At 41.0% G+C, this 21282-nt stretch overlaps 2 protein-coding genes across 6 annotated transcripts; one reads left to right on the top strand and one right to left on the bottom strand.

Moving 5' to 3' along the window:
* Nucleotides 1–202: 202 nt before the first annotated feature.
* Nucleotides 203–13124, bottom strand: apba2a (amyloid beta precursor protein binding family A member 2a). 4 transcript variants are annotated; one of them, XM_006789153.3, is made up of 12 exons: nucleotides 12985–13124; nucleotides 8447–9689; nucleotides 8088–8195; nucleotides 7837–7876; nucleotides 7609–7754; nucleotides 5320–5406; nucleotides 5041–5226; nucleotides 4725–4904; nucleotides 4366–4578; nucleotides 3589–3708; nucleotides 3060–3200; nucleotides 203–1525 (listed from the first exon to the last, which is right to left on the bottom strand). In XM_006789153.3, the coding sequence occupies exons 2-12, from the start codon at nucleotides 9656–9658 to the stop codon at nucleotides 1454–1456; spliced, it is 2505 nt and encodes an 834-aa protein (XP_006789216.1). In that variant the 5' UTR covers nucleotides 9659–9689; nucleotides 12985–13124; the 3' UTR covers nucleotides 203–1453. The 4 variants fall into 4 exon arrangements, with proteins under 4 accessions (XP_006789216.1, XP_006789217.1, XP_035762946.1 ...); XM_006789154.3 differs by having other exon boundaries at nucleotides 8088–8192; XM_035907053.2 differs by lacking the exon at nucleotides 12985–13124 and adding an exon at nucleotides 9846–9897.
* Nucleotides 13125–13471: 347 nt separating this feature from the next.
* Nucleotides 13472–19179, top strand: fan1 (FANCD2 and FANCI associated nuclease 1). Of its 2 annotated transcripts, XM_006789155.3 has the most exons (13): nucleotides 13475–15247; nucleotides 15331–15471; nucleotides 15720–15921; nucleotides 16000–16233; nucleotides 16329–16460; nucleotides 16539–16647; nucleotides 16743–16862; nucleotides 16977–17141; nucleotides 17262–17415; nucleotides 17530–17633; nucleotides 17707–17901; nucleotides 18472–18600; nucleotides 18708–19179. In XM_006789155.3, the coding sequence occupies exons 1-13, from the start codon at nucleotides 13753–13755 to the stop codon at nucleotides 18843–18845; spliced, it is 3318 nt and encodes a 1105-aa protein (XP_006789218.2). In that variant the 5' UTR covers nucleotides 13475–13752; the 3' UTR covers nucleotides 18846–19179. The 2 variants fall into 2 exon arrangements, 1 of the variants encoding a protein (XP_006789218.2); XR_004843596.2 differs by lacking the exon at nucleotides 18708–19179 and having other exon boundaries at nucleotides 13472–15247; nucleotides 17751–17901.
* The last annotated feature ends 2103 nt before the right edge of the window (nucleotides 19180–21282 follow it).

The following is a 21282-nucleotide window of genomic DNA, read 5'->3' as shown; positions in this document are numbered from 1 at the left end:
CACTGTAAATAGTCACATTTGTAAAGGTCACTCTCGTGTTGTAGTAGCTGTAAATAAACATAACTTTGTATGGGATCCATACAATGTGTATATAGTGTGATGAGTGTGGATGGTAGAGCTCTCATTGTTTTGCTTGTTTGGTAATGAAACATGAGACAACTCAGATAATTGTACACAGAGTATACACTTTAAGAATCCGCTTTTTTTAAGGAAATGCACATTTGGTTTTATTTACATTAAAATGATCAGAAAGTTGGTCAAAGACATTGACTTATTAACAAAATTAAGCCTACTCGATCCAAGAAATTGCTTAAAAACTGAAGATGTAATACGACAGCACGCGCTACTCCCTCCAGAGACCAGCGCAATCTGGCTCTCACCAGAAAACATTAGAGTCTCTAGTTTCAGAAACACAACTCCTAAGCTGGCAGCATTATTGAATACCTGCAAGAGCCAGATGGCACAAATTTACGACGGGACTGGTGAACACATTTCTGAACATTTAATGATATACTAAGCAAAAACAAATGTGCTTTTTATTTCTAAAAGGAGATTTCTAAGCAACCCCACACTAGTGAGAAGCAGCGAGAGCCCGAATGTTGGAACATGTGGTTTTCTTGCATCAGATTCATGCACACACAGTGCTCTGATAGGTTGAACTGATTCTCTTGTAATCCTGTTAAATATGTTTTTTTCTGTCCTGTAATTATTTTAAAAGCTGAATAAAATGAAAACAAACAAGTGCTCAGCAGTGAAACTGTATTTTCTGTGTTATAACTGTACATTCACCAGTATTGTATATTCTGATACATTCTTGTACGCTCTGGTAAAAGTAATGATCATCCATATACTGTATGTCCTTGAAAATTAAGAGTGTCTTTGGCCTTCAGCGTCACCACAATACACAGAGTTCAGTGCCTTTGTACAGCATCTTATTATCTTCTTTTGATACTAATTGTAATAGATTAACATGTTGGATTGAGAATGAATCCCTGGTCAGTAAATCGTATTCTTCATTATCACATGCATATACTGCAGAAGTTATATGGCCTTTCCAATCAAGTCCTTGAGAAATCCAAAGTATTTACAGTAGAAGTACAATTTTAAACTCCATACACATTATAAAAATGACTAAATAAAAAATAAATGTACTAATTTATCTCTTCATAAGAAAATAAACATGACCGTAAAGCTACTTTTCTTCAACACCATAAACTCACGTACAGTACTACAGACAGAGTATTCACATTGTAAGGCCATTATGACGATGTAATTCAAGATAAAACCTGGGAAAATGAGAAACGGATGTTCTTTACAGCGTCGCGACAACAGGCCAAAAAACCCCAAAATGATAGAAAAATAAATTCTCCTCGTCCCACTGAGCCACCCGTCTTATTGTTGTCACGCAGCCAGACATGCAGAGCTACAGTGGGGCTGATCCATGCAGGGTCCTCTATATGTAGACGGGCGTCTCCTGTCCCGTCAGCAGTCTGAACATCACAGCAGGCATCGTCTTCATGTTGATCTGGCGCAGAGGGCGACATGAAAGAAGCAGGGTGGGTAAAACGCAGGGTGTCAAACATGTGGCACACGGGCCCTGAATTGGCACCCCAAAGACTCTGAGGCGGCCCACAGGAAAGATTTGGGACTTTTAACTGCATTTTTATAAATTGTACAGTTTTTTTCTACTGATAAAGGCCTCCTTCACGATTGTTCGTACTACACCTAAGTTAAAGAAAAAAACAAAACAATGAAATGACAAAGAAATCCTATTTTTTCACCATCTAATAGAAGAGTTTCTATTTCTTTATGGTATCTTTTAAAAAGCAAGAAAAAACTTTGCTTTATTATTACAGGTCAGTCTGGGCAATGAGATACATTTTCTGTGCTTTTACACATCTATTACTTACAGTTTAGTCCCAAAGTGTCATGCTTACAGATTTCTTCCATTTACTACAGCAGAATTTCTTTATCATATAGAAAAACTGAGACATGCAGCTAAAATTGTACTTCTTTTTTTGTATGTGAAGATATCAGAGGGGTTCTGACTGGGGTTAAACTTATCCCTCGCCTGAAGGTCAAAGTGGGCTGTATGTGGCCCACAATGTAAAGTGAGCTCCCCGGGTTAACCCATCAACTTCAGATGTATTTACACATGCACAGATATGTAATCGGCCCTAATTTACTTGTCGCACCAGAGACGGAGAAAAGGATTCAGATGTATTGCTGTCAAACAGAGATCTTTTCTATCAGAATGTACACTTGAAGAAATTACAGAGAAAATTAAGTTAAAGTTTTAAATAAGTTGCTAAACCCACATATTCGGTACATATTTTTGATTATGTTTAACTTTATTTACAGCATTGAAGCATTGAGCATCACAACACAGCTTTTCCCGTAAAACTGGGATCTGAACCATCAGGTCTCCTCTGTATTCTCCATCCATTTGTTTGTGTTTAATACTAGTTTGATATGTTGCCATATTCATTTACTTTGGTCAAGAGTTAAAAGATGCATAACAATTTCCTGAAAAAATAAAAAAAAATCAATGTGAAGCATGAACTGCCCGACAGTTAGTTTGAAACAGCTGAGTTTATCTAATTGGTTTCATGAAATGGCAAACAACATGATGGTTTTATTGGAGTTAATGTGCTGGACTATGAGTCAACAAGGAAGGGCAAAAGAATTTCCCAAAATGTTCCTTTAAAGCACGCTCATAGGGATAAATTGTAAACTTGCACTCAAGGAAATAGATTCCTGTAATCACTGTGAAAGTACACAATAGTTAATTACTCTGGAATGGGAGTTTTCTCACAAACATCCTGTACTAGTCACTTTTAATTTAAAAAATATTTAACCATGGTTTGTTTAATCACAGGATTTTATTGACTTTATTGACCCATCACTTACAGGCATTCTGTGGCCCTGTGTGTACCCAGTGATTTGGCTTTAAACGAAACTCTAATGTGCATGCATCTATGAAAGGCCTGTGTGGCACAGTGTTTGTGTGGTGCAGTAATCGGAGAAAATTGCCATCTTGTGTCATGAGGAGTTCCTACCTCACCCACAGAGATGGACAGGGTTTGAACTATCTTCTCGTGTGCCATGGCAACGACACTCTGACCATTTATTTCAATGATTCTGTGTCCAACACGAACGCCGCCTCTCTCAGCGATGCCGCCTCGCATCAGGCTGCAGATCTGAGGAAGCAAAATAACCCCAAATGTGTAACTGCATCATAAATACCAACACTCCCAGTCAACAAGGGGATATTTGTAAATATTAACATATTTTTGGCATGTACTACAATAGCTTTCATGGTTAACAGTTCACAGTTCCTCATTTATCTTGGCCCTGGTGCAGCAGCTCAAAAACTATCAGAGCAGAATGTGCCTGAGCTTTTGGCTCACAGCAATTATTTGTACATACGCTGACCTCATTATTGCTATTTTTAACATAAGAAGCCATCATTGTAATGCTATAACATGACAAAAAAAAACTGCATGCACCTAAGCATTTAATAAGCTTGAGTTGAAAGTTCAATCTTAAGTTTACAGTCATGGTAACGAGTGATACGGCTGCACTCACAATGCCATTTTGAACACTGAAGCCGAGCTGGAACTTGAGATCGGGTCTCTTGATGAGGACGGTGGTGACAGGAGGGCAGCTTACAATACTCAGCTTTACCTTCACCTGGTTCTTCAGACCCTGGGACACATTCAGAAACGCATTCACATGTTTTCAGAAGTCAAAAGGTTTGTGGAGGTGGACTAAAGGTGGTGCCGTCCCTGTGCTTATGTGGTATTTCTATGTGCTTGTTAGTGTCATGGTCATGGTCAAAATTACATTTATTCATTCGTGTTCTTCTTTCCTGTCCACTTAATCCTTTTAGGGTGAAAAGAGGGACCACCTAAAAGTCCACTAATATTTATGTACTTTCACTGTAATTAATAATAATAATGGATTGGATTTATATAGCGCTTTTCAAGGCACCCAAAGCGCTTTACAATGCCACTATTCATTCACACACTGGTGGAGGCAAGCTACGGTTGTAGCCACAGCTGCCCTGGGGCAGACTGCCATATCGCGCCATCGGTCCCTCTGGCCAACACCAGTAGGGTAAAGTGTCTTGCCCAAGGACACAACGACCAGGACAGAGATCGAACCAGCGACCTTCCAGTTACAGATGCGCTTCCCAACCCCCTGAGCCACGGTCGCCCTGAAATTCATACTTTTGGGCTGTTCAGTCCAGCACTACTAACTACAGATAGTTTTCCTTGTGCTATTCTTTGATTCAAATACTTCCTTATTTAACTTACGACTCTAAGTAAAGGGCTAACTGGAGGTTCCTGATGTACTCCATACCTTAATGATACCCTGGCAGGTGGCCAGTGGCAGCCCCACGAGACTGGTGTCATTGATGGACATAATCTGGTCGCCCACGCTGAGTTTTCCAGAGCGAGCTGCGGGCCCACTGTTCAGCATGCTGGCCAGGATGACCGTGGGCAGAATGGAGCCCCAGCCAGACTCGACTATTACCACACCGAGGATCTCACCTTTCTGCTTTTCTATATACAGCTGTAATACAGTATACAAGTGTTTTTTAAACCTTTTTAAGCACACTTTGTATTTCATATTGAAAATTAGCGAGATTCTGTTAGGGTGGAAAATCCATCAGTCATCATTTACAATTAGCCAACAGTGGAATAAAAAAAATGTCACACCTCTTTACAGTTGTCTGAATTTGAGAAATGAACGAGGTCATCGTGGTACATTTCCTGGGAGCTGATGATGTCACTGTATTGTTTCTGGCTCAGGTCAGTGGGATTGATGCCATTGGCTCGCAGGAATTCTCTGTAGGCCACACTGAACGCCTGACCAATAGACTGTGCGATTAGCTGCGCCTACGGGAAGGGGAGCATTTGGGGAAAACCGCTCAGCAGAAAGGCTATCCCAGCTGACAACAGCAAGGAAGTGACCAGAGATTACTTTAAATATGTAAAACTAGAGCGTAAACTAGAAAAGAATGACAGTACTTACATCCTCTGATTCAAAGACATAGCAGATCATTCTGTACTGGCTCTTCCCTTCGCTGGTGGAGTCCGACGATTCAGAGAGCTCCTCTGATGAGGCCTGAGACATGCGCCTCCGTGCCATCAGAACTACAATGCTGCCGATGTCTGCGATGTAGGAGATGGTCCGCAAGGCACTGTCCATCATTGTTTCCTATGAGGAACAAAAGTAATGGCAATCATGTCTGAAAATAAATTGTGTTTATGCACAAGAAGAAGACAACACACAAATTTAAGAGCCACTGACCTGTGTGTCAGCATTCAGTACTTTGACAGCTTTAGTGGAGATAAACAGGTCCACTTCTGTCATCATTTGAGAATCTTCATCTTGGCTCTTTGAGATAAACAGAATTTTAATAAGACGTTTTGCATTTCAGAGAATGAATGTGATGCTTTAATCTTGCATAGCATTTTTTTTTTCTTGCTCCTCGATAATAATGCTTGTGCTTATGCCTGAAAGGCAGAGACAGTTTAAATTAGTCTTTTCAAACTTTGCTTTTGTGACCAGCAGTTCATTTATAGTTACATTCAAGGCACAAGCACAGGATATAACACTTAATACACAGGAACAAAAACATGTGTTATGTGGCGGTATCAAAAGAACAAGGTGGCCAAAAGAAAGACATGCAACAGCTCCACTGTGTGGTAAATAGATGAGGTTACTGCACAGCTGACTTTTTATAAATAGGTCACAAGCAACATACAGTTGTGGTCAGAAGTATATATACGTGTTATGGTCATTGTAATTTAGGGCCTTTAATTATTTCTTTGAACTGTTCCTTTTCTCAGTGTGGAAAGATTGTACAGCATACATTTTTATTGCACTTTAAAAAGAACTGGGTGCACAAGTTTGACTTTAGTTTGTATTTTTTTCTAATCCACACAGTTTTAGGTGTATACATACACCTCCACTAATATTTGGTTAAACGTCCCTTAGCAAGTTACACCTTTACCAGAAGCTTTTTGTAGCCATTAAGAAATTTCTGGCATAATTCCTGGTGTATATTTGACCACTCTTCTTGGCACAGACCCGGTTTTTGGTAAGGCCATTCCAGCTGTTTAACGTTAGCCTGCTTCATCCATTCAAAAACCACCTCACACGTGTGTTTCGGATCACTGAGCTACTGGAACACGCTGAAGAACTTGGAGATAGTCATTCTTCTTCATTATTCCATCCACTTTGTACAATGTAACAGTACTGCTGACAGCAAAGCGGCCACAGTGCACGATGCTACCACCACCGTCCTTTACAGTTGGTACAGTGTTCTTAGGTTTGAAGCTTTCACCTTTACAAACATGCTTGTTGTCAAGTGTGGCCAAATAGCTCAATCTTTGTCTCATATGGCCATAAAACCTTTCTCCAGAAGGCCAGAAGGCATTTGGCTTGTCCATGTGGGCAGCTGCAAATTTCCCTCGAGCTTGAAGGTTTTCATTTTGGAGCAGGAGCTTCTTTCTTGGTCGGCACCCTCTCAGTCTGTGATGATATAAAACTGGATTCACTGTGGACAGTGATGCTGGTGTTCCAGCAGTTTCCAGCTCATGGTAGGCTTGAGCCTTAGTGGTTCCTGGGTTATTCCTGAACATCCTAACCAAATTCCTCTTATTGTAGGGGGACAGTCTGGGTCTAAATCCAGATCTCGGCAAAGTGATGACACATCTGAATAATATAGTTATTTACACTTGTTTAAGTTAACAGGCCTTAACCTTGTCAAGTTAAAAGACAGAATTCACCACCACTTATTAAAAGATTAGTTAGTGTATCTTTATAATTGAGCCTGTATGTATACTTCTGACCCTGTGTGTATTAAATAACATCCAACCTTAAATCAAACTTTAGTAATTTGAGATGTATGCTGTATAATCATTTTACCCTGAAAAAATAACAGTTCAAAAAAATCATTAAAAATACAAAATTGCCCATGATAAATGGATGTAAACTTCCATCCATCCATTCACTTCCGCTTATCCTTTTCAGGGTCGTGGGGGGCGCTGGAGCCTATCCCAGCTGTCATAGGGTGAGAGGCGGGGTACACCCTGGACAGGTTGCCAGTCTGTCACAGGGCTAACACACAGGGACAGACAACCATTCGCTCTCACATTCACACCTATGGGCAATTTAGATTGATCAATTGACCTATCCCCACTAACTGCATGTCTTTGGACTGTGGGAGGAAGCCGGAGTACCCACAGAGAACCCACACCAACATGGGGAGAACATGCAAACTCCACACAGAAAGACCCTGGCCTGAACTACATACATATTATTTATTTCAACTGCGAGCATACATGTAGAATAAAGTCAAATCCCTAATAAAGTCGAGTCCCTCCAGCCAAAAATAAAAGCCAACTTTTCTAAGGCTGAAAATCCCAGATGGAGAACATCAAGAGAATCTAATCAAGTCTCCTGGACCCGAATTCAATTTGTTCCCTAGATTTCATTTCAGTTTGTTCCCACATTTTGATGCTGGCCAATTTAAAGATTTATGAACTAAATGGATGCATGTTGGTAGATGTAACAACCCTGAAGAAGAATTACCTTGATTTGACTGACAGCTTCATGAGCCTGGGACATGCGGACACTCTTGGATGGGTTTTTATCAGACAAAACTTGAGTGCAGCCAAGGTAGTTAGCAGCAAAGATGATCCCATCAATAAGGTCTTCTGGCTCACAGGGACCTGGGACTGTGTGACAAAAAGACCCCTGTAACGTGCAGCACAGATTCATAAAAGTGACAACATTTTGAGAATATTCTGAGATATTTACCGTCCTCAAAGCTGGGAAACGAAGCAGCTTCCTGTGTTTTCTTTTTAAAAAAATGTAACAAGTTGGACTTCAAGGGCAAATATGTTGCAGATACAGTATAAAAACCTATATCTATCTCAATATCCACAACTGCCTACATACAAAACTTACAAAAGCAAATGCTTCTTAGGAATACGATTAAAGAGACAGTAAAAGACAGTTTTTTGAGCAAAAACTGGATGATAAGAAGCTAAAAGTAGCTGAATTTTAACCTTGGGAGTGTTGCTGTCTTCTGCAGAGACAGGCTCTGGACACTGAGACCTCGTCGCCTGCTCTGGCAACTCCTCAGGTATTGCAGCCGGGCTGAGCTTCTCATTCTGCTAAACAAAAATAAGTGGGGGGTGTTTTCTTCTTATCTTGGACAGTTTGTGTTTTTTAACATTTCTTGTTGTCCTGTGTCTATAAGAAGAACTCATAAAAAGTGATGAAGACTACTTCTGGCGATGCATAAAATTAAAATTGTGCTGATCCCCTCTAAACCACAGCGGAGGCAGGTTTGGCACAAACATTTACAATCACAAGCCACAGGGGACAAGAGCTGACAAAGATGTGTCCTATTTGCATTGCTTACCTGCTGGGGTTTCTCTAGCCGTCTCTGTCTCTCCTCGAGAGACTCCCTCTGTTGTTCTGGTGTGTGAAGAGGAGCCAGGGATGGCTTGATAACCCTGGGTTCGTTCTCCCGGCTGTTAGCAGTGGAATTACTGGGTCTGGGAACAGGAGGAGGCTCTCTGTGAGGCTGGGGTTTCTGGGTTTCAGTAGGAGGCTGAGCATGGGAGTGGCGAGGTGGGGGAATAGGGTGTTGCTTACTGGAACTGGACCTAGCTTTGGTCCTCACGGCAACTTTTTTGCAGTCCCTGGGCAAAGTCTTTGGACGCTGCTCAGTGTTGCTGGTCATGCATCCTTTGATCCCAGAGGCGATATGCTCGATGCCCTCTCCTGTTCCCCTCCTTCCTCGCCCTTTACCCTGCCGCTCCTTCTCCTTTGAATCCATGTGAGATGGCTCACACTTCTTGCTGGCTCCTAGGACATTAGGGTTCCTTGTGACTCGGACGTCACCTTCTCTTTGCCGTTCCTCTCCCCCCTTCCTAATTCTTTCGTTCTCGTTACCCTGATAAAGGCTAGCCTGCCTCTGAATACTGTCCTCCGTCTCCTCTAAATCCTCTATAAATTTGGCCCCATCTAGCACCTCTTCTATCTCATCTCCATCACCGAAGAAAAACCTGTCCTCCTGGTCCTTTTTAACTCCCCCTTCTGTTTCATCACCAGCAACTGGAGCACAATGCGACCTGAAGCGATGGCTCATCTTACTCGGCTTAGCGTCTGATTGTGATCCCTCACATATTTCTGTGCCACGCCGTGGTCTCGGAGTCATCTGGTCAGGAGCACTGGTGTTCTCATTAATATTATCACTGACAGCATGCTTTATATAGCCACCGTCCTCAGGACAGTACTGCTTGTAATACCTCATGTCCACACCGCCCTCTCTGTTCAAATGCAGAACCTCATCATAGTCCTGCTCGACATCGGAGCCCACGTTGTCGTACTCAGAGCAGGTGTCCTCCATGTCCTCAGGACTAGGGTCACAACTCATGTAATAGTGATTTGCAGAAACAGGAGAAGTCAGCTGGTCATTATTATCCTCCTCCAGCGCACAAGGTGGTTGCTCAGTCGCTTCGTTCACCAAACCTCCCCGCTCTTCTTTGCTCTGTCCAGGACCGGGGCATGATGAAGTGCCGGGTACCAATATTTTGGAAATGGATCCTGGCCTCTTTCCATGAGCCATAACTGGCCCCTTTAGCCCACTACCCTAAGCCCTGTAAACATTAATAGAAAATCAATTTCACATTTTTGAAAAATGTTATATTTTCAACAGTATATCATCATTCAGACTCTTTATATTATTATGAAAAATAACTGAACACATATTGTATTTTGCAAATGACGTAGGTTCATCACACTGGAGAAATCACCTTCCAAAGACTTCGATGCTCTCTTTCATATAAACAGAAACTCTTCAGCAACTCTTCCCAGTTTTCGAGCTCCTCCGCTACAAGCCTACAGCACAGGTGCCGTCCAATTTAAATAACCAAACATCAAAGATTCCTCTTTGCATATGGTCAAAGATCCACTTTTGTATTACAGTGACTGTCTCTGTCACACTTTAAAAACACACACACATCCTCCCTCCATACCAAACATCCATATTTTACTTACATGCACCATCTCAGTCCATTTGTCTTTGATGGTGTTTGTTATCTGTGATCTTGGTCCGTTGTGCCTGCTCTAATTTTGTCTTGATGTCCTGCAGAACAGGAAGCCTGCAGTAAAACTACAGACACACAGCCTTCCTTCTGCAACACTGCTCTCTATTCTTAGCACCTCCCACCACAGAAGCACAGACATATGCAGATGCTCCATACTGGCTTATTGTAAGTCAGTCTGCCTTCACACACAATTTAAACTCCTCTCTTGCGGGTGAAAGTCATCTGCTTAACCTAGTCTAGCTCTCTCACACACAGCTTGAAATATAATATCCTAAAAAGTTATTACAAAATTCTGGCACAAGTAATGTTGACAAAAATGCTGCCCATGCCTGCTTTCAGATTGTAGCATGTGGTGTTTTCTATAAACTATGTTATTATTTTATAGTTTGCTAAACAGTATCTTCAAGAAGCTGCCCTGAAAAACAGTAAAGAACCAAAGAACAACAACACAAAACTCTACTGTCTAAATTAGTCAGAAAGTACTTTACAGCTGAACTGATAGAAAATAATTGTGGAAAAAATTATTACAGCTGTTAATTAAAAGTAAATGCCTACATTTAACCAGTTCCAGCCTCTCGAATGTAACTATTTGATTTTTTTCTGTCATTTTTTTACTGATAGTCTACAGTTGACAGAAACGAGAAATTTTAAATAGAGACATGATAGTCTACATTGACCAGACACTTTATAAGGTACACCTAAATGGTACAGAGCTGAACCCCCTTGTGCTTTCGGAACTGCCTTAATTCTTCATGGCATGGATTCAACCAGGGTCTGGAAACATTCCTCAGAGACTTTGGTCCATATTGACATGACAGCATCACACATTTGCTGCAGATTTGTTGGCTGCACCTCCATAATGTGAAGTCCACCACACCCCAAAGCTGCACTACTAGATTGAGATTGGGTGAATGTGGAGGTCATTTGAGTACAGTAAACTCACTGGTGTGTTCTGGAAAGCAGTTAGAGATGATTTGAGCTTTGTGATATCGTGTGTTCTTCTGCTGTCATAAAAGGATGGACATGGTCAGAAACAGTAACCAGGTAGGCTGTGGTGTTTAAGTGATGCTCAGTTGGCACTAAGAGGCCTAAAGCGTGCCAGGAAAATATACTTGGAACCACTGCTGGTGTTGCTTTTATGGTTTTTACTCCAGATTCAGACCCTATTTTGCAGCAGTCTCAGTTTCCTGTTCTTATCTGAGAAGAGTGGCACCTTGTGTGGTCTTTTGCTGCTGTCACCCATCCGCTTCAAGGACTAACATCATGTGCATTCAGAGATGCTCTTCTATATGCATAGACTGTGCCAAGTACTTATTTGAATGACTGTTGCCTTCCTATCATCTCAAAGCAGTCTGGCCATTCTCATCTAACCTCTGACATTCAACAAGGAAACTGCCGCTCACTGGATCTTATCTCTTTTTCTGACCATTTGTCTCTATAAACCCTAGAAATGGCTGTAATCCCAGTAGATCAGCAAGTTCTGAAATACTCAGAGCAGCCTGCCTTGCACCAACAACCATGCCACATTCAAAGTCCCTTAAATCAGCCCCATTTCTCATTCCAATGCTCAGTTTCAATGTCAACAGCCTGGTTCGACCATGTCTGCATGCGTAAATATGCATTTAGGCATATGCCATTAACTTTGTTGCCATGTGATTGGCTCATTAAATATTTGCGTTAACAAGCAGCTGAACAGGTGTACCTGACAAAGTGGCTGGTGAGTGTGCATTCAACATATATTCTCAATCAAGAAAACATCTGGCAGATTAAGAAATAGGGAAACATCTGTTATTCGCAGCCCTACAGTAATAATACAAATGTACAACAGCAGGATTTAACACCAGTAAATTAGAGAGTATCCATCAGTATAACATAAAAATGCTGTTGATTGTATTTATTAATATTATAATGATATAATTTATGATTCTCTCAGCTCTGAATTCCACCAAATCTCTTTTCATCCCTGTCATCACTTAAAAGAAGTGAGCTCCTTAAGTGTGAATGTGATGCTCTCAGTTTAGTAATACAGGCTTTATATTTGATTAGTACAGGGTGTGTGAGAGGCAGCACACTGACAGTGCTGTGCTACACGCCCAGTATAAACATGTCATCATCAGCATCCTCATCTCAGCATGAAGCATCTAAGCTTGAGGCTGAAAAGAAAAATCATAGAGCAAACTATTTGGCTCAAGCTAAAAAGACTCCACAACAAAATGAATCCTATCAGTGTTGATCAGGTCATTATGCAACTGGGATTATAGCATCATCAGCACAAAAAACCTCTAATCCCTGCTAACAGACCTAAGCATGACTTCTCCATGGTGCTGAACTGGCAATTAAAACAACAGGGGCAATTACAGAGTAGAACTGGCCTTCACCATTGCAGTTTTCTTGCACCTGCCCTGCCCTTGAAGAATGAGTGGTAGTATTTTATAAAGCTATTACGCCTAACTTTTGCCGCAGCTGCAGGGGTGGTTGTTGCTGTGGCTCCAGTCTCCCCACAAGTGGACGCCGCATTTCCCTCTGCCTAGATGTCCATAAGATAATCGGATATGTCCTGCGCATATAGCGTTAATGGAGTGCGCTCCCTCCACACACACTCTCTAGTGGTTATACCATCTGGAGGCATCTTGTTATCCTACAGCAGCTGGAAAATTCACATCGACCTTGATGTGAAGCATCGAGACTGCACCATGCTGACACCCAACTAATGGGCTGATGTGCCACAGGAGCACGCACATCTAGCATCGTTTTCGCTCTGTGACAGAAACACGAGCAGGCCTACATGCATCAATATTGCATGCTCCCCTCTATACGTGCATTAATATATGTGTGTGCCACTTACCGACATCAGTCCTGTGGGGGCCTCTCCCTTAAAATGCCCGTTTGCTGATCAGATGAGATTGCTCTCCGGGATGGTGATTTTTGAATAAAAGCCGCACAGCAGCCCAGGAACCTGTGTAGAAAATACACCCCCTAACACAGGCACACACGCACCATGTGCTCACTAGTCGCACTGTCCTACCCAACATAAAACAGACTTATCATTAATGCACACACAGATGCACCTCTATATGAATGGATTGTATTTTTTAAGTTGTTTTTTTTTTTTTTTTTTAATTTTCTAGTCATTTTATAATTTGTTTAACAGTATAAGTGGTGGCTTGTAAGTCATTAAATAGGCACCCAAGGTGTGATTTATATTATTAGATTATCTTTACTTTAAAGCCACATTTATTATGATTATATCTTACAGCTTCCTAGGATTTATTTGCGTTTGTTGAGGAAAAATATCGATGTATCTGGGATCGATTTCGATGTTCTGCGCTCTACTGGTTGTGCCTAAGAAGCGGGATTGGGTGCCATATCTGCTATCGGTACGTTAGCTATTGTTTTGAACCGCTGACAGGCTGTATTTTATAGTTTTCTGCTGGATTTGTGAAGCACTAAAAGTCGCAAATGTGTGACCATTTTAAATGAGGCATAGGTAAGCTAGCATACGAAGCATTTCTACACCGAAAGCTCAACTGTGAGAGTATGCAACAAAGAAAACCTGTGGGGGAAAATAGTTTTCACCGAGCAGCACCACTACTGCCGCCTGCATTGCTGAAACATGGCCGAGCGAGCTAACAAAGGCAAACTCAAGGGACGTTTATCATTGTCGAGAACCAAAAAGAAGGACAATGTTGTTAAAGTTGGCACTGCTGCCAGGGGTGCCACCACAAGTCAAATCACGTCGTTCTTCTCCAGCCAGCCTCCACCTAAGCTGGCTTGTCCCCTGTGTGGCCAGCTGGTACCGAGATTCAAGATCAATGAGCATATTGATCTGCAATGTCAGAACTTTGAGAGAGGAGACAGCACTGTCGGCTCAGCAAGTAATAGTGTTATCTCAAGCACTCAGCTGTCACCCAGAAGGAGTCTCCCAAAGTCTCCCGAGATGGATCGAAAAGTGGAAGAAGCGGGTGAAAAAGGCAAAGAGACCAAAACAAGCCCTTATTTCAAAAAGAATAACTTACAGCAGGCACCACGGGAAATAAACAGCAAGACTGTGGTCAGGACCATTGACCTTGGAAGTCTTTCTTCCAAATTATCTAGAAAATTTCATAAGGCACCTGAAAGGAAAGAGACAATGGATGAACTTGATGAGACACTGAATAGCTCACAGAAAGAAAATCTTCTCATTCGGAGTTTAGAAGACAAAAAAGAGGACCTGCCAGTCAGATCAACCAGTGTCGTCTGTGTAGCAGCAGTGGAAGATCCATCACATTCAGAAAAACAACATAAATTTGAAAACAAAGCATCTAAATCTGATACTGTCCAAAAACAAGTTACTCCGAAGCCGCACTCTTCTCCCTCCAAACCAGCAAATAATTCACAACAGGCACCACGGGAAATAAACAGCAAGACTGTGGTCAGGACCATTGACCAGGAAAGTCTCTCTTCCAAATTATCTGGAAAATTTCATAAGGCGTCTGAGAGGAAAGAGACAGTGGATGAACTTGATGAGACACTGAATAGCTCACAGAAGGAGAATCTTCTGATTCAGAGTTTAGAAGATGAAAAAGAAGGTATGACACACCGGTCCACCAGTGTCGCCTGTGCAGCAACAGTCAACCCATCACATTCAAAAAAACAACATAAACTCGAAAACAAAGCATCTAAATCTGATACTGTTCAAAAACAAGTTGCTCCAAAGCCACACTCTTCTCCCTCCAAACCAGCAAAACGAAAAAGTAAATCTTCCACTGGTAAGGCAGCTAGCTTTAAAAAGAAAGCCAAGCTGGAGAAGAAGTCCTCTGAAGGTAAAGCTGGAACAACTGATCTGGATCAGCATGAAACTGTAGTAGCGTCATCTGCTTGTGACCAACCTTTGAATTTAGAGGAAACGTGTGAGGAAAGGGTTGCGGTTGTCAGTGATGATTTACTCCCAGTGTTTGGTGCCGATAGCATCGCAAGTGAGCAGAGCTCGACTACGGCTTCGCCTCACCTTCCCTACTACCTCAGGAACTTCAAAACTGTACTGCATGCTGTGCTGGAGAATGAGGATGACAGAGAGCTGTTCAACCAAGATGATTTATCCTTTATACGTGCATTTGAAAATCTGTCAGGTATGTTCAAATATTATTCAATAGTTATTCTAAAAACTGTGAAAATCTGGCTTTATTGTTCACATGTATTCTCTCTCTTGAAGTCATGGGACAGAAGTTGTATGTGAGGCTTTTTCAGAGGAAACTGAAGTGGCTCCAAGTGAATAAGCTGGATTATGAAGAGATATGCAGTGATCTTGGACCCATTTCACAGGAACTGGTTCAAAGTGGTTTTCTGGAGATGGGTAAATGTGTAAAAAAATTTAATGTCTCCTTTTGTTACTGTCATTTTGTTACCGTTCGATATTCATGTTTTTCCAATTATGTTATTAATATGACTGCACTGATCACATTTAGCTATTATGTTGGCATCATGTTAATGGTTGAAGCTAGGAAATACAGTAAAATGTTTGGAATAAACATTACATCAATGAATAAACATCACCAAATTTTCTCTAATAATGTCCACGTCTGGTGTTTTTACCTCTCAAAGAGAATGACCTTGAAGACTTGGGTGAGGCTCTGGATCTCCTGCCGGCTCCTGAACTCAAAGCTTTGGCTAAGACTTTCCACCTGGGCAATTCAGTGACCCAAAAACAGCAGGTAGTGGACGGGCTGCTCCGCCTTAGCAAGCAAAAGTCTCTTTTCTCTCTGACCACTGCACAAAACAGTGTCGGAGCAGTGATTCTTAAACGGTAAGATAATTATTTACGTCGTGTTGTTTTTTAGTACCAGTATTGCAGTGGTGGTCACACCCCATCCTGTCTTTAAAGGGCTAAGCAGCTTGCAGGTTCCTGTGTCCGTCTCTGTCGGAGTCCTCGGGCTGTCTTCTCTCGTGTTCTCCTGCTCTTTTCTCTGACGGACACCATGGAAGAAGAGGAGATGGCAGCTGGAGGACAGAGCCAGCTTTATACTATCCTTTTGGTAAACTCAGGTCGTCTGGCCTTCCCAGACTATACAGTACAGCGTGTAGCCAAGGTTTTTCAGGATAGAGAGGACCTTATCAGGTAAGGTTCTTCCAAAAGATCTATAATGACTTTTTTATGTTTTATCAAGCAGGATAGGCACAAATAAGTACTAATAATGGCATGCATCACACCAGATATGAAGCTTCCATGCGAGCACTGCAAGAGGTGATCCTGGCTATGCAGGGTGGTCAGTGGGAGACGGCCATGGAGCTCTATGCTTCAGCCAAAAGTCAATGGCTAGTGCTGAAGAAAAACAATGACCTCAGGTGCGAAATCATAAACATTTGCTTCAGTGTTTCCAAAAACAGTCAGTTGTGACTGATAACAATATGATTTGTTTGCAGTCATCAGGAAAAGCTGCCTGTGTTTCTGCGCTGCTTCACTGCAGGATGGGCTTACACTCGAATTTTATCCAGAGGGGTCGAGATTTTGCAAAGGCTCCGTCGCTATGAGGTTTTCTAAACCTGTCCATTCACCGCCTAACACAAATTTAAGTGCTTGTTCATGTCATTGTTGAAGATCTCATTGGTCTTCTGTTCATGTCACAGGAAGCAGTTGAAGAGCTGCGGTCTTTGCTGTTGCAGTCCGTTTATTGTCCTGACAGCCGCGGGCGATGGTGGGACAGACTGGCACTAAACCTTCACCAGCACCTCAAAAGTCATGAGCAAGTCTGCACCCTTCTCTGTTCTCATTCACCTCCTACTGAAACAGTCTGATTTAATTTTTTGTCAGATGTCTTGTGTTAATCTTTCAATTGTTGGACTGTCTTCTTTTCCTGTCAGGCTATCTGTGCTATTAGAGATGGGCTGTCAGACCCTTTGGTGCGTACAGGACATAAACTCGCGCTGCATCAGAGAGCTGTTAGAATGAAAGAGTCTGCCAGCTGCAAGAAGTACCGCCTGCAACTGAGAGACCTGCCCACTGTCCAAGTACAAGATGTCAAGCATGTACGTTTTTTACAGTGTCAGTGTGTGGGTTTCAAAATGGAACAGCTTAGTTTTTTAGCTCACCTAAAATATTCTTTTGTGTGTGTTTGTTTGTTTGTTTGTTGTTACATCTGACTGCAGGTGACTATTCGAGGACAGCTGTTTCCTCATGAGGGAGGCATGGGGAAGTCTAAATTTCTTTTACCAGCAAATGAAGAAGGCGCTCATTCCACTGTAATATGCTCTGTAGAGGAGCTGTCCTTAGCGCATTACAGACAGCAAGGTTTTGACCAAGGTAAACAACTTTTTTTCTTCTGTAAAAATGTATAGATACAAACAGAAACAGTAGGTTTTTTGTTTTGTTTTGTTTAATTATTATTATTATTATTATTATTATTATTATTATCAGGGATCCATGGAGAGGGTTCAACATTCTCAACACTGTTTGCTCTCCTGCTGTGGGACATCATTTTCATGGACAGTATTCCAGATGTCTTCCGAAACCCCTATCAGGTAAAGAAGGGTCTATACGTGTTTAGCTGAATATGTATGAAACTCTAGAGCTCACATTTGTATTCCCTTACAGATGTGTCCGCTGGATTTTTACACCGACTGCTTTTATGAAAACAGAAAGGATGCAATCGAGTCTCGTGTCCAGTTACTTTGTGAGGCGTCTGTGGAAACTCTGCAAAATATGTTGGAAGATGTCTGGAATTCCCAGGAGGGAAAAGTGTGTTCGTTGGTGAGCTGGGAACGTTTCTCATCCCTTCAACAAGCGCAGGTACTTAAGATTTTAAAAGTACATCTTGAGTGCTGTCAGTATACAGTGTTTTTCACATTATGTGTCAGCGCAGTGGGGCAGATGAGGACACATTTTCCTCAAACACACTCCAATAATTGTCTCACCTCATCACCAAGTTTGGAGCATCCTTCATTGCCAGATTAGCACGTAGACTCTTACTTGGGAGCCATGCTGGTGTAATACATTTAGAATGGGGTTTGAAACTTTCTTGTAAAGCATTCAATGAATCTGTATGAACTGATAATAGAAAAATAAGAAACAAGAAAAGGTGATGGCGCAGTAAACATGCCCTTGTCCTGGATTTTTTTTGATGGCGTTGCTGGATGGTGAAGAAGACCATGTGTCTTTTTCTTTGTACAGTTTTTGTTGTTTTTTTGTTTTCATTTATATTTTACACAATGGTTTTTGCTTTTTTTTTTGGGGGGGGGGGGGGGGGGGGGGGGGGCGGTTATAAGGGGATTGTAAGTTTCTACATTTCTTACTGTATGTACCAACATGATACTGATGTGCAATTAGATGCTAATTTTCTTTTCTTTTTTCTCTCCCCAGTCTCTTGTTGCATGCCTGGGTGGAGCCTTTCTAGGTGGAGTAATAGCACGAATGGCAAAAGACTACAGGCACTGCCGTGGAGGTTTGCCTGATCTTGTGGTGTGGAACAGCTCAAGCAATAGCTACAAGGTGAGATCACCTGCCACCCTGGCTTCTTTTGTTCTCTATATTTTTATGGAATCAGGAGATTTTTGGTGCCCAGTAGTTTAAACTCTTGTGATGTCATGTGATTGTAGCTGGTGGAAGTGAAGGGGCCCAATGACCGACTGTCCCACAAGCAACAGATCTGGCTGGATGAGCTGCAGAAACTTGGGGCCGATGTGGAGGTGTGTCACGTGACTGCTACTGGAGCCAGAGGAGCTCGTCTGGAATAAACGGACACAGAGAAATTGACTGATAAGACTTGTGCTGCTAATTAATCAGGCTGCGGTCAAAAAGAAAGCATCTGCAATCGGACATGCTGGGAAAAAAAACATCCTGTTTGATCAACCTGTAGAGAATGGTGTAAATCTTGATTTCAAAATCTATAAAATTTCACCTTTCTATGTAGGAGGAGGTTAATGTGCTTTGTTTTGTATGGCATTATCATCTGGTCTTCAACAGGAAGTCGTGCACTATGTGATGAGGATCATCGTTAACAGCTTCCAGGATCAAAAATTGCAACTGATGCATGACAGTAAATAGATCCAGCCACTACACTAATATAATGGTGTTTCCTTTTTGGGACAACACTGTAATCACAGGATTGTGGGTTGCCATGCAACCAAGACTCACATTTTCTTGGCTGCTTATAAATTACATGACAGCTCTATGAGTTTGTTATGCAATTAAACACTGTGATAATATGCCTATAAATAAGCTTTTTGCCAGTAAGCATTCGGTAATCAAAGATATCAGCTGGGTGCAAAGGAAGAAGTCATGGGGCTACTTTTAATCAGAGTATTTTAGGGCAGGACTGAAGGAAATTTTTAGCCAGCCCAAAAAAAGCTGCTTCCTTTTTAAATGCTGTATAAAAAATAATAATAATAATAAAGAAAGAAAGAAATCTTGAAATAGATTTTCTGTTATGCAAGCATATTAAACATTTTTGATTATCAAATGGTCACAAATAACTATAAGATGCACACATCTGTTTAATAAGCTAAGACTCTGCCTCAGCATGTTCATTTCAAACTTTGACATTGCCGTAAATCAGTTATTAACAATAAAAGTGTATCATAGTTGATAAACTACCCCTCCACAGTGGCTCCGTACCCTACCAAGAAAAGTGGTCATGCTTAATGCCGTGTACAGTCATCCTCCCAAAGGCCCATTATTTCTTTTTTAAATTATCAGTCAATCTGTGGTTTGCTTTCTCTATTAACTTATTAAGTGTTCAGTCTGAATTGGTTCCCTGATGCTAAGATGACAAAATCGTATTACTGGTATGATGTGACTCAGTCACTTTACTGTAAGACTCATCTCAGAACAAGAACACTGAGGAAAAAACACCACCACTGACAGATGACTCTACATCAGGCATGAGAAGAGTCCGTGAGTCCAGAATAATCTGAATCTGGATCAGTGATATTTTATTGAGAACATAAAGACGATCATGAGTTTTTTAATATTTCAGTTTGATATAAAGTTGTGAAGATAAGACAAAATTTCCAGTTTTTCCCATCATTCAGTGATGAAGAATGTATCAGAATGTATCCCTTTATCCAGATCTGGATTAAGTCAAATTTGGGCCAGCCGCCACTTCTGATTTTTAAGAAATTGAGTAAATTCATCCACAACAAACAAATAAGCTGAACCAAAATACAGAGGTAATAAAGTGAATCTTTTCTAAGGTTAAACAGGCTTAGGACACACTGTTTAAACTGAGTGTTGTGAATGAAGCAACATACGTTTTTGGCAGTTTATGAGAATTTATAAAGTATGCCAAACCTACAACCACAAAATAAAAAAGAATAATAGATGGATAAATGTTAATTTTAATGTTTTTTTATTTCAATTTGATAATTGTAAAAGAAATTATTCCAACCTGTCCAAACAGGTTTTGAGTAATGCTGCTAACACCTAGACAAACCAAACCAAACACAACCTCCTCGGCGGAAGTAAAAATAAGCACTTATGATCAAAACTAGAGGCCAAAAAAGTGTTTTCACTATTTTGTAGCATAAACAGTGAATTTGTTATCTAATGTTCATGTTTCAGCTCTTTGAAATTTGTAAGCAAATTAATAAATTAAGTTTATTTATTAAGCTCTTTTCACAGTCATAAAGCACTGTACAGCAGAAAATAGTAAAGGAAATAAGAATATTAAGTGCCAAAAAAAAAAACGGGTAGTTACAAAAGTTTAAACAAAAAAAGTTTTGATACATGCTCAATCATCCAGGTAAGAAAACCCTAAAGTTGTTTCTGTTCATCTGTACATCTGCCAATTTAATGATCAAGAAACTGACCTGACAGCCCATTGTTCATCATTGGTGCTAGTTTCAGTCATTGTGCAAAGGTGATGTTTATAAGGCTAAGGAAACACCACTCAGCCGAGACAGAAGAAGTCACTTGGATGAGAGACGAAACGTTTCTATGCCCAGATGAACAGAATCAACTTTTTGCGCTATAAGAAGCAATAGAGATAATATTAGGTACCATGTGTCAAAACAGTAATACTTTTTATATTTCATAACTCGATAATAATTATATATATATATATATATGTATATATATATATATATATGTATATATATATATGTATGTATACACATTCTGACCAAAAAAATATGATCATGAAAATATGGCGATGGAATACGATGATGAATAGGA

This window comes from Neolamprologus brichardi, chromosome 7 (genome assembly GCF_056152115.1).
Source record: "Neolamprologus brichardi isolate AB-2024 chromosome 7, ASM5615211v1, whole genome shotgun sequence".
Classification (NCBI taxonomy): domain Eukaryota; kingdom Metazoa; phylum Chordata; class Actinopteri; order Cichliformes; family Cichlidae; genus Neolamprologus; species Neolamprologus brichardi.
This window is presented reverse-complemented; position numbering and strand designations above follow the sequence as displayed.

Coding starts and splice junctions, on each gene's coding strand:
- apba2a (XM_006789153.3), bottom strand. CDS start 9,658: ATGGCTCATGGAAAGAGGCCAGGATCCATTTCCAAAATATTGGTACCC. Junction 7,877..8,087: donor AAGACAGCAACACTCCCAAG/GTTAAAATTCAG, acceptor TTTTTTAAAAAG/AAAACACAGGAAGCTGCTTC. Junction 7,755..7,836: donor GTTTCCCAGCTTTGAGGACG/GTAAATATCTCA, acceptor TTTGTCACACAG/TCCCAGGTCCCTGTGAGCCA.
- fan1 (XM_006789155.3), top strand. CDS start 13,753: ATGGCCGAGCGAGCTAACAAAGGCAAACTCAAGGGACGTTTATCATTG. Junction 15,248..15,330: donor TGCATTTGAAAATCTGTCAG/GTATGTTCAAAT, acceptor TCTCTCTTGAAG/TCATGGGACAGAAGTTGTAT. Junction 17,634..17,706: donor TCTTCCGAAACCCCTATCAG/GTAAAGAAGGGT, acceptor ATTCCCTTACAG/ATGTGTCCGCTGGATTTTTA.